The sequence below is a fragment of the Vespula pensylvanica genome, chromosome 1 (assembly GCF_014466175.1).
Source record: "Vespula pensylvanica isolate Volc-1 chromosome 1, ASM1446617v1, whole genome shotgun sequence".
NCBI classification, from domain to species: domain Eukaryota; kingdom Metazoa; phylum Arthropoda; class Insecta; order Hymenoptera; family Vespidae; genus Vespula; species Vespula pensylvanica.
The window spans coordinates 777,318-790,472 of NC_057685.1; the positions used below are offsets into that span (position 1 = coordinate 777,318).

General features: G+C 32.4%; 1 protein-coding gene and 1 long non-coding RNA gene across 4 annotated transcripts; one reads left to right on the plus strand and one right to left on the minus strand.

Moving 5' to 3' along the window:
• Positions 1–675: 675 nt before the first annotated feature.
• LOC122629772 (cytochrome P450 4C1-like) lies at positions 676–4,271 on the minus strand. Of its 3 annotated transcripts, none has more exons than XM_043813546.1 (13): positions 4,090–4,271; positions 3,111–3,269; positions 2,902–3,011; positions 2,657–2,747; positions 2,391–2,582; positions 2,216–2,309; positions 2,029–2,131; positions 1,825–1,939; positions 1,639–1,754; positions 1,490–1,558; positions 1,229–1,397; positions 972–1,151; positions 676–904 (listed from the first exon to the last, which is right to left on the minus strand). In XM_043813546.1, the coding sequence occupies exons 2-13, from the start codon at positions 3,262–3,264 to the stop codon at positions 741–743; spliced, it is 1,557 nt and encodes a 518-aa protein (XP_043669481.1). In that variant the 5' UTR covers positions 3,265–3,269; positions 4,090–4,271; the 3' UTR covers positions 676–740. The 3 variants fall into 3 exon arrangements, with proteins under 3 accessions (XP_043669481.1, XP_043669487.1, XP_043669496.1); XM_043813552.1 differs by lacking the exon at positions 4,090–4,271 and adding an exon at positions 3,595–3,733; XM_043813561.1 differs by lacking the exons at positions 2,391–2,582; positions 4,090–4,271 and having other exon boundaries at positions 3,111–3,733.
• Positions 4,272–8,503: 4,232 nt separating this feature from the next.
• Positions 8,504–8,977, plus strand: LOC122631109. Its single transcript, XR_006327621.1, has 2 exons — positions 8,504–8,682; positions 8,759–8,977. It is a non-coding gene; the product is annotated as an uncharacterized LOC122631109 (long non-coding RNA).
• The last annotated feature ends 4,178 nt before the right edge of the window (positions 8,978–13,155 follow it).

Here is a 13,155-nt window from a genome sequence, read left to right on the forward strand (position 1 = left end):
AATGGCGTGACTATGCGTCGTATCCAAATATTGTTCCTATGATATTTTCGCGTTTTACACGTATAGTTCACATCTCGTAACTCTTGATGGAGACAACGCTCGTTATCGTTGCAACGCGTTGCCTTTCGTTTGCTCTCTATTTTTGATACGGCCGTAAACGATAAAATATTTATTCGCGAACTATGTTAAACGTTCTTTGCGCGATTCCATTGAATCTATGTAAAGAAGAAAAGAAAAAGAAAAACGTTCGTCACGTCGGCAAAATTACGTTTCCCTGGAAAATTTTATATTGAAATGTTTGCGACTTGATTTTACCGACGGGATGATCGATTCGAATAATAATAAAATAAAATCCACAGCGATATTCGAACGTATCGAATTCGTTGTCTTCTGCAAGTTTCTAATGCGCTATGGCTGGAAAATAGGCAGAGTAAGCGAATTTTAAGAGCGTTGATGATTATTATTATTATTATTATTGTAATTTTTTTGTTTTTTTTTTTTTTTTTTTTTTATGAAAACAGACACCGTTTCACGCGCTGATATAACTTTATATATTAGCCTTATACTTATCGATAAAGTATAAAATCAATCTGCCAGTCGATGTAGCGTTTTGACGAATGAAAGCTTTGTACGAGAGGTGGTCTGCCGATGTAAAGAAATTATGCGAAATACAGGTTCTGTTGTAACTTCGATTTATTTCATTCAGAAAAAGACGAAAGGTGGAAAGTAAAATTCGTTTCCTATCGTTTTATCGGTATAAATTTGACACGGAGTGGTTTAGACGAGCGCAAAATAATATCTGCTATCATTTTAACGTCATCTAGTTCGTCAACAGGTTCCAAATAGAAGTTGTGTAGTATGTAAGCTATCATTAGTTTAATCTCGAACATTGCGAATCTTTGACCTATGAAAAAAAAACGATAACACAGTGATTTCGATATTTTTATCATTTTTGCCTGTATCAATATTACCGATGCAGTTCCTTAATCCTGCACTAAATGGGATGTACGAGTAAGGATTACGTCCTTTTACATTTTCTGGTAAGAATCTATCGGGATCGAAAACATCGGGATTCGGCCAATATTCTGGATTTCTATGTAAACTATGGATGCTTACGTGACACGTTGAACCGGCCGGGACTAAATACTTTTCTGAAAATTAATATGATTATTTATTCGATTTAATCGATTAAACAAAAATGTATGTGAAATGTAAATGTATTACATACTCAGCTGTAAATCCTGAGATATATAACGAGATATGATATGAACGCTTGGATATAAACGAAGTGATTCTTTTATACATCTTTCCAAGTATGAAAATTCTCGAAGCACAGAGATCGTTAGTTTATAACCTTCTTGTTGCATAACTGTGTTTACTTCGTCTCTTATACCTTGCTATAAATCAATAGATCATTCATTATTCATGCAAAATGTGTCTCTTTCGCGATCGACGTTTTATTAATCTTTTTGGAATAAAAAAATATTACCTGAACATCTTTGTGCTTTGCAAAAAGAAGCAAAGCAAAGACCAAAGCCATTGCCGTAGTGTCGTGACCCTACCAAGATTTTTGTCATAAATTATTTTCATTTTCTCTTGGAGATTATCCGAAAAAGATTCATATTATCTACAACTTACTGCAAACATAAAAGTGTCGACTTCTTCTCGAATACCTTCCTCATCGATTTCATTATCCTTCACAGAAGTGGCTATAAGTAGATCTAGCATAGCGAGTCTTTTCTTGAATAACGAATCTGTGATGAAAATATTCAATTAATATTTCTACCGAGATTATAATAAATTATTAACAAATAATCAGAATACTCTTATCATTCTTGTCAAATCCTTCAGAAAATATATCATTTTCCTCCATGTTTTCAAGGTTTTGTAAAAATTTCCCATTAGTTTGTTCGTGGAAACGTTTCCTTTCTGCGATTATCTGTAACGAGAGTAATAGGTTAAAAGATCGCGAAAAATAGGATTTCACGGAATTTGGAATAATTTGCGCGTTTAAGCAAAAAGACATACGTTTTTCGAAAAATCGTGCATGGTTTTCAACAGTTTCTTTTGTAGTCGGCCATTCGATGAAAGTGCAAATACGGTATCGAAGTAGTACCAAGGTCTTACCATTCTAATAAACGATAAATATTTTCTTAGATTAAATTTCTCTTAATGGGAAATCGAATGTATTTCTAATAGTGGCACGATTAGTTACCTATACGTCGCGATTTTACCGAAAGCATAAACGGCATTGCGATAATTAAATTGAAATTCGTTCTTCTCCTTTAAAGGGGTACCCATAGCCGTTTCTACAAATGAACTTTTTGTAAAAATCATAATTCAGTATCAATAATAAATATGAATGAGTAAAAAGACGTTATTTCAATAACCGCATATGGTGTTTAAAGTGTATTCGGAGATTAATTGTTGTAAATCTTTGACTATGGGATTTCCTTTTCCTTCCTCTTGTAGTGTCTCGATAAAAAACTGCGATTCCTCGTTAAAAATAACAACGAAATGCTTAAGAATATTAAAATGAAAAGCGGGTGTTAATATCTTTCGACGTTTTTGCCATTTATCACCTGTCGAGTATAATTTAACACATTAAGTATTATTAGTTATATCAAATTTATAATTCGTTCGAATTATTGCATACCTGCACTAGTTATCAAACCAGTAGAAAGCCAAGGTTGCAAGTATTTGTAAATAGTACTTTTTTCTATATGTTTTGTACTCTTCATGAGCACCTACAATCAAGATATTTTTTTTTCTTTTTTTTTTTTCGTAAGATAGCATTGACGGTCGACGTTGAAAAAGAGAAAAAAAGAAAAAAAAAAAAATAAAGAGAGAGAAAGAGAGCAAAGAAAAAATTTATTCTACTTCGGCCTTAAAATCACTTACCTCAACATCTTCCGGATGAAGCAAAGTTACTATCGGGGTAAAAAAAGACCATGTTTTGTAGATCGGATAATACTCTTCATTCATTTTCCAAACGTTTTCAAGTAGATGTTCTAAAGTATAGATAAAATATTTATATTAAGTAAAAATTGCATCGGGCAGAAGGATATTACAAATTGAAAAATAATTTCGTTCGTACGAATTTTACTTACCATTATCAACTTGAAAACTAAGTAAATTTCCTATTATGGGATATGGTTCTGGTCCTGGAATTTTATTAACGATTCTTCCCATTCTCCGACATCTTACAAAATAATGCATTAGGGATAAAAATGAAATAAGAATCAACAAAATCGTGAGGATCATTATGTCTGCGAAAGAAGCACGAGAAATTAGTTGAATAAACTTCTTCAAATATAGATAGAATGATAGAAAATATATGACGTGTCTGAAGATAAAGAAAAAAAAATATCTATTGCATAGTTATTTTTGACGATCGTATGTATAACAAAAATTTAAATAATACGGCGTAATGGAAAATAATCAGTTTTTGGTTAGACCGTGAAACCTTTACCAAGGATCGACTTTAAGAAACGTAAATTCGACGACGAACGTTCGGACAAAAGATAAATAGGTTGAGAAAAGAGGACAGAGGCAGTAGACAAAGTATTAGAATAAAAATTTCAAGTTGCTTACCTTTTCTACAAGTGATGTACAAGTGGTATACAAGAGTGCCTTTTCGTCTGAATGAGTTAGTCAATACGATTTGTGAGAGAATAGAGACCAACTGATTGCAAACTCGCTCATTTGTTAATACAGTCTCATAAATTTATTAACTTATCGTTCTTAAAAGAGAGAGATTAGATTATCGTTCTTAAAAAATGTAGAATATGGGCTTATTACTTAATTATCGACTCTATAGAATAGTTATTGATTTTACAGAATGCGGAATACGGAATTATTAATTAATTACAGATTTCATGGGATACAGAATATAAATTTAAGATTATTATTTCTTTTAATTTGAGTGTCAACCAATTATTAATATATGTACTATAACATAACGTTTGAGAATCAATCGTTTTCTTAATCGTTTTAACGTTATGAATGATTGTCCAAAAACGGTATTAAGGATTACTAGTAACGATGTTTAATGATAAAATAAAAACAGAATAATGAAACAACACTTACATTACTCGTTCGTATTACGATTTCTCAATAACAGAATATTAAACGCACTAATAGAAGAGTTCTTATTAGATCGTTGTATTCTTGGTACATCGAATGAATAACTGTTAAGAAATAAGAGATAATACTGAAAAGATGTTATTTTTATAACAGTACACTCGAAGTAGATGTAACAATCTATGAAGAATAACTCACTGATATAAAATCACAAACTGCAAGATATTGAAGCATTTAAAATATGAACACAAGTATCCACTTTTTTCACGATAATTGTATCAACATGCTATGTGAACTTTGTCTACCTAAAAAAAAAAAAAAAAAAAAAAAAAAAAAATATACATATATTGACAAATACATTAATCTTTAAATAATATTAATTTTTTAAAAATAATAAATAAAGTAATAATAATTGTATTAAAAGTAAAATTGTAGCATAATTAAATATGAATTAAAAATTCGAACAATGAAATTTTAATAACTTAATGTTTTATTAGACACTATTATCGAGTAGTCATAGTACGAGCGATTTTAATACCGTTTAATTATTTTATTTTTTCTTCATTTTTTTATTATACAATGTAACCAATAAATTTTAATATTACTTTTACGTCCCTAAATTACTCATAATATTAAAACGATTAAGAGAATTGTTTTATTTATGTATACCAAAACGTTTCATTAATTCTAGTGCTTATATCGTTCATTGATAAATGCGCATTAAATAAATTAATTGATTCGTAAAATTTCTTTCATAAAATTAAACAATCGAATTATATATGTATTTGTATATGTATACATTCTATATATATTACGATAATATATTTTTTATTTCCATTGTACGATGACGTTCTTCCAATGTGTTTTTTTCAATCTTATTGTTATCTAACTTTTATATATTCATTTGAATACTGAGATAATTGTATTGATTATCTATCGAAAAAGGATATAACTTACGGATAAAAATAGAAATAGAATATAATAACTGAATATATGATATCTATGATCGATATACGTAATTTAATTCAATTTACCGTTTATTAAAATCACATTCTTATGTCAATACTTATATTCTTTTATCAAAGTATCAAATAAACTAACTAAAAAGATTCATTCTATTATCATCGAAATGATTTTATATATAAAAATTTGAGTGGAACCAGATTATCTTAATGATAACTCAGATCGATTACTATAGCGACATTGTTGATTAAATCGATTGGTTTCAATAATCGTGAAAAAAATATTTCATTTGACGAATGTTGACTGAACAATCTAATTAATTTTCGCTGTTGTATTTTAGAAAATTGCGAGTAATTATTAAATTATATTTCACCAGTGGTAAGCCTAAAAATATATCGTGCATATTTAAGACAATGTTACGTATTAATCGATTCCAAAACTATTGTAAACGATTCATTTGATAATTTTCTGAGCTTCTCCGTTATGCAATTTAAAAAATTACGAGATATTTTTAATGACCGAACAAAAGAAAAATAAATCATGAAAAAATATAGTCTTTTGTGATCACGGAAATCGTTACGGAGGAACATGAGATTCGAGGATGAGTTTTTGGGATCTTAGCCAGGATCGAGTGATACTCCAACTCTTGGGTATATAGAAGTCATATAGATAAGTTTATTAATCTTTGGCCAGAATAAAAGCTACGTTATATTCCAAGCTTTTCTGTAGACGATCAAGATGACGAACAAGATGTTTTAAGTTATTACAGTCGTACGAAGCTTATTCGACGGCACATGTTGCCTCTTGATGCAATTTTAAATCAAAGTCATCTTGAAAGTGCTGTTCCTTAGAAATACTTATTCTTGTTCTCTTCTGTCTTTTTTTTTTCTTCTTCTTTTTTTTTTATGACTTTTGTTAATATACATTTATATCGCGCTAAATTCTACGCATATTTGGCGATAAGCTGTTGGTTTGCCTGGGATATTTGTTATTATTGTTAGAATTAGCGATAAAAAATCTTTTGTTTTATTCTTATTTTAGGAATAGAGGATAAATTATTATAAAAAATATAGAATATAGTATCGATAAATGGTAATTTTATTATTAGAATAGAGAGTGTTCTTCGTACAATATGAGCTAATTATTGTGACCTTGAGGAAGTTTCCATTTCTCTACGTTTTGTTGAATTTGTAAAAATTGAGTAGTTTAAAGAAATATGATAAAAGATCTTTCAAATATTCCGTCAGATATTTCAACGATAATGAAATTAATTATATTAATTATTCCCTTTGATAATACTACGAGAAAACTCGTTAGTCGATATACATCATTCGAATAATTATTTTATAATTACGCTAATTGCGATTAATCTTTAATTTAATTTTTATCTAGTCTGCATGCTATTACTCGATTAGAAAGACTTTTCTAATCCGTCTTCTATTTTTTTTTTTTTTTATTTTATAAATATAAGTTCTAAAATGTTAATTCATTATAAAACATACTTAAATTAATTATTAAAAGTACGTCATATTTTTATATATTTCTCATCATTTCTTAACATGAAATTTCTTCTTCTTTTGCGATTAGTAGAACGTTAATAAAAAAATTACTAAAGTAAGATTGACCAAACGAAATCACACGCTGATTGGTAATTGATCTCACGTGACATAACTAGGTACACGAGTGTCTACATTATAAAATTATAAGTGAGCTCGACACGAAAAGTGACGATACAAGTGACGCAGAGTAGGCAACCTTCAACTGTTGCCAATCGTTGGCGCTTAACTAATATCTGCGCTCTTGTCCAGTTTTATAGGAATTAAACTATCCTGGCACAAAGCTCATAAAAATGTTTTGAAAATTATTATAATTTTATGCATTACACACTTTCCATAACAATAAAAGTAACATTACCATGTTGAATTCTTTTGTATGGGTAGTGGTCTAGTTTACAAGAGCGTATTATTCGAAATATTCGAGAAATATTTTGCAAATTTAAAGAGTAGATTGATCAGGTTTTTGTGGAATAAATACATTTTGTATTATATTATTTTTGAATCAGTATAAATTTATTACTCGTTCAATAATTTATAAATACGTCTTTATTGCGAACAATGACGTCAGATAACCTTGCAATCTGATTGGTTATCTGTAAGAACCGTAACAATAGAATTCCAGCATATTGAATTTTTCAACGGTTACTATTGCGGTTATGGTTCCTTTTATGGTAGCCAAATCGAGCAATGCGATTGGTCGAAACTTTACTGTTATTGTTACGGAAAATGAGTGTGGTCAACTTAAGTTTGTATCTTAAGGCTACTACCTTTTCATCGAAGCATGTGCAACTTCAGCGGCGGTATCCATAAAATATGAACTACAAGCGATATTAATTTAGGTAACATATAATACATAAATATTTATTAATTATTATTTTCAACAAAATAAGCGGTAAAACATTAAACGAGGTAGTTATTGCGTGTGAGTATCGCGGAACGCGTTTTTTTGGGGTTTAGAACAGATCGGAAAATTCATATAAAAGTTACGCACACATATAATCAGGCGTAAGCATATACTAATATATAATACTCATTTTTTACGAAAAATGTCGAAAACACCGTTTGTCAGCAATAAACCTAGACGTATAATATTTTTTTTTATTTTTTTATCTTTTTTATTTTGACGAACGATCTCGTTTTAAATAACGAAAGTTTACACGAAAAAAATGGCATTCCCGAATTTTTGAAAAATTTTTTTTTATTTTTGCTTAAACTATTTTTTGATACAATTTTTTTTTTTTTCAAAAGAATATCTATATTAAATTAATATTTATTAAATTTCTTAGCGAGAATAACCGCGTCGTTGAAATTAGTCCAACGACAATTTCAGTTTTTACTAGCGCTTCGTTAGGGTAACTAAGAAGCGTTAAGTTCTCGGTAGATAACTGTATTATTTTCCGCACTAATTTGACTAATTTTCTTTTTCTTCTTTTCCTTCAAACAAAATATTAATGGTCAAAGTCAAATAAAAAAAAAAATATATTTTTTTATCGATGCTTAATAATATGATTAAACCATAATGACTTCGTGACATAATCAAATTTATCATTTATTTATGATATTATAATCAAGCTTTTTTATATGATTGCACTTAGAAAAATTTATTTTATGTAACAAGTAGAAAAATAGAGTATAAAATGAGGTTATTTCTTTTTTCTTTTTTTTTTTTTCCATTTCTTAATAAAAGCCTTTCGTAGAATATCGTCGGTATAATGGAGTTATATATGAATTCGCGTTATGAATTACTTGCGAAAGTCTACAGATGGCACGACCATGAATTTTCAACGAACATGTCTCGTGAACCAAAATTACTTTATCGACATACATAATTGTGTAAAATAGCTGCGTTACGAGTTGGTCGCATTTTTCTTTTTTTTTTCTCTTCCTTCGCTTTTCTTTTCTACTCTTTTCTTTTCTTTTTTTTTTTTCGATTTTTCTTTTCGTCAACAACTTCTCAGTCATATTATGGAATGCAATCGTCGTTCGATGAAAAATGAACAATGAATGGGCTGTTGCTGGTTATTAACGAGGATTACGCTCTTGAAACGTTGATAAACGTTGAAACGTTTAACCGAATCTGGTAAGTCGAATATGGATCTTCGAAGTATACGTTCGATATTTTCGAAAATCGTATCGTGGCGTATAATCTATTTTAGAATATTCCCCGAAAGTTTGAAAAGCCTGTCACGCATTACGTCAGAACTTCCGAAGGTTAAGGCATTTCTCTTAAATTGAGTTGGATAGTTTTCTAACCTAAAAACTTGGCCGGGTTGGAAAACCGCTTTCTAACGGATTTAACTTCTCGATCTAATATAAAGTTCAGCGTGGACTCGTATAAAAAAAAAAAAAAAAAAAAAAAAATAAATAAATAAAAAGAGAAAGGATTCGAAAAACGAACGAGCGTTTCGAAAAACAAGGATAACTGCGTTTTACGAAAGTAACCAGTGTACGATCGATACGAGACCATAGATTATCATTCGTTTCGTCATTCGGGATCATTTACATGTTATGTCATTTTTCTAGTGGCCGTGATCTTTCGAAACGTAAGAAGGAAAAAAAAAGAAAAAGAGAGAATAAATGAAGAAAAGAGAAAAAAGAGGAAAAAAAGAGAAAAAGAAAACGAATGTACAGCCACGCTTTGGCATGGTGTCTACAGAGAAATTCGATTAAACGCTTCTCGGCTTTGGCCGGAATCTTAGTTAAAGAGCCTGGCAAACATCTCTCACGGTTAACCACGATCCTCGATCGAACGGCCCGTGTAAGAGATGCAGGATTACCGATCTCGACGCGTCAAGCGAACTTTCTTCAAATATTTACCGTGTCGATAAAAGGGCCAGAGTAGCCTTGATATCGGTGTCCTTGCTGATATAACTTACGGCAGGACGTTAAAGGGGTAGGAGCGAAGGGAGAAAGACGAAGAGAGAGGAAGCGTGAGAATATTGGATCGTTTGAAAACGATTCGTCTTTCATGATTTTCAATGGATATCGATAATGTTGTATCCATATATCATACGTTATTATATGCGAATTATTTTAGAATTATTTTATAAATATATTGTAGGAACGAACATAGTATAGAATATATATATATATATTTTTTTTTTCGTTAAAATAATTAATAATAAATTACATCGATTACGAATAATCGATCTTCTTAATTAAGCTGAAAAGCGAACAAACTAACTTTAGCAAGTTGATCGTCACACGAGCTACATTTAGGATTGCCCGGTACGGACTAATTCATTACCGTAGACTAAAACCGAGTTTGCCATGCGCTTCCATATTTACATACGTATTATATATATATATATATATATATATATATATATATATATATATAATGAAAAAGAAAAAAAATATATATATACTATTTAACTTCTCTAAAGTTTCCGATATCGCTTTAAAAAACTAACAAGAAGTAAATAAGTACATACGAGACAGATGGACGAGGCACGGCACCCCTCCGCTCCACGATTATTTTCAAAGCTACGTTCAGGCACGCTGCAGGAGTTGTGATACTTCTTACTTTCTTTTCTCGAAAAAATATTCCAAAATGTCTTATTAAATACATAGTAGTATTCATAGCGGTCTCGATTAAAAATTCGATTTTCCAGTAATTCGGTGAAACGAGGGAAGACAGACAGACGAATAGCCAGCTAGCAACCCAGACAGACAAACAGACAGACAGACAGACAGACAGAGAGAGAGAGAGAGAGAGAGAGATACTGGAGGTCGCTGCATCGTAAATGGATGACGCGTTACTATGGTAACTGGAGTGTCCTGCAAGGTAGCACGGATCTCGTATCCTTGTACAAGGTGAAGGCATTCCCTCTTATTTCCACTTGCGGACATTAAAGAGAGACAGCGATATACGTCGAAATCTCCGTCATCCAGCATCCCTCTCTCTTTCTCTCTCTCTCTCTCTCTCTCTCTCTCTCTCTCTCTCTCTCTCTCTCTCTTCTGTCCCAATAACCCACTTATTGGGTCCGCATTCGCGACTACTTTTCCGTTTATAGTCGGAACCGTGTCGCGCGTGGCTCAGCTTCTTCCGCACGGAGGACGAACACGTTCCAACTATTTCATCTGACGATTACACTTTCTTTTTTTTTTTTTTTCTTTTTTAGTTTCTTTTTTTGTGTTTTGTTTTTGGAGAGGATTTTTGTTCGTTCCTTTTTATCGTCGGAACCATTTGTTTAGAAGTTTTTAAACGAGAATGAAAAAAGTAGAACATTCTCCGACTTTGGCGAACTGTCTTCATTGAAGTCTTTTTCTCTTTCGAAAATACATTTTCTCTCTCTCTCTCTCTCTCTCTTTCTCTCTGTTTATCTCTTTCTATCTATCTTTCTTTCTTTCCTTTTCTCTCCTCCACAAGTCGCTTCCGAGTCGTCATCTGTCGTCTAGCAAACGGATATTTATCTTTAAAAGGATGCTGTGCCACCTCTCTCTCTCTCTCTCTCTCTCTCTCTCTCTCTCTCTCTGTCTCTCCACTTTTATATCCTCCTTGGCTCCGTTTCCCTCTTGAACGTTCGCAATATTAAAGCACCGAAGACGAGGAAAGGAAAAACAGAGTGGGGAAAGAGAATGTGAGAGAGAAAGAGAGAGGATCGCGATTATAAATTCGCGAGAGTAACCCGGCTCGTTGAATCGTCGATGAGTTCCGCAGGTGGCGACTAAAATTAAGGATATTGCACGTCCGACTCGACTACAGCCTTTCTAAATTCTCTCGGTGTCGTCCCTTCTCGTTTGCTTTCTCTCTTCGTTCGTTCCCTTCCCCTATTCGTTTTATATTTCGTTCCATCTTTCGCAATCTTGTTCGTAACGCAGTTTCTTTCCTTCCAAATCCACACCGTATAGAGTTATTATTTTCAATGATATTCAAGTATACATATTTAGGACCGAGATATACGATAAATTTTAATTGCTTAACCGATACTTTATCTTGACTAGGATAAAGGGCTCTTCTGCCTGAGTTTACAGTATAATCGCTCTCATTACTCAGGCAGTTCATTACTAATTAATTAATTAATTTCCTTATCAAATTTCTATACGAATTCTGGCGAACTAAATGAAACACAAAGAACTCCTTTTCTTTAACGAGAATTCTTTTCTTTTAAGATTTACGAAAGATATATAGATGGATAGAGAGAAAGAGAGAAAGCATCGAGTTGATACGATAATTTACTTAGGTCGTAATTACGAAAATCGGAAAATATCGTTGACGTCGTTTAAATCGAACGAATCCGCGGGAGCGCCGATGCGAGGAAGGAAGGGCGATTGGAAGGAAAAATAAGAGGAATACACGCCGCTCTCGGTTCGGCGCATATATCACGTCGTCCGCAGTTTATACCGAACGAAGACATCGATTTTACAATTTGTAGCTGATCCCAATTCGAGCGTTTTATCCGTAACGACTGAAACGTTGGACGGTATATAAATATATCGCTTCGATCTCTCACGGTGTTCGTTCGTGAACACGCGTCCTTTTATTTAAACGTAAACGCACGGTAGAAAAGCGCTCGCGCAAGCATTCAATGATACATAATGGAGAGTTGTTCGAGATCGTACAAAAATTCACCTCGATGATTGTTTCCTACGATAAAAGAAAAAAAGAACGAAAAAAAAAGAAAAAAAAGAGAGAGAGAGAGACAGAGAAATAAGAGAGAGAGAGAGAGAGAGAGAGAGAGAGAGAGAGAGAGAGAAAACGAATTCAATGATATTACGCGAACACAAAATGTTCGGTTGTGCAGGATACAAATAATAACGAGTTTTAATTAAACCGTAACGATTCGTGCACGGCCGCTTACCTATGACTGACACGTCGGGCCAAATTAATCGGACATATTTGAAATATCGGAAAAATAAAAATCGCCCGATCGCCCGATCGTCTCTTTTTTCTTTTTTCTTCTTCTTTTTTTTTTTTTTTTTTTTCTTCTTCTACTTTTTGCTGCTACAACCGCGTAACAAAGCGAGCGAACGTATAGAATACTGCTCGACGTTTATATTCGTTACCTTCACGAATTACAATTTTTCTACGTTTTCTACTTTATATTGCATATCGATACTAAATATCGATTTAACCGGTAAGATATTATCTCTTCGCTTATTTTTATCAGATCGATCATATGCGACTAATGATTCCATTCGATCGATCGATCTCGATCGTTCAAGAAGTTTCTTCTTCAAATGTAAGAATAAACTTACTTCGAGTAAGAATATACGCCATTTAATGGAGAATCCTTTTGGTAGAAAGGATAGACCGAAAAGGGGAATAAAATCTCTGGCGGATAAGTTTACATGCTTTCGGGAGATCGTTCCCATGAGAATGAGATAGAAAGAGAGAGAGAGAGAGAGAGAGAGAGAGAGAGAGAGAGAGAGAGAGAGAGAGAGAGAGAGAGAGAGAGAGAGAGAGAGAGAGAGAAATAGAGATATGTTCCTCTGTCTCAGGTGGGGATGCAAAGAGAAGCTCGAAACTCGTCGGTTCTGGACCGTGGAAAAACCTATATCATCCTTCAAGGAGGATTATACGAGAGACTACACCTAATGGGCTTCGCTA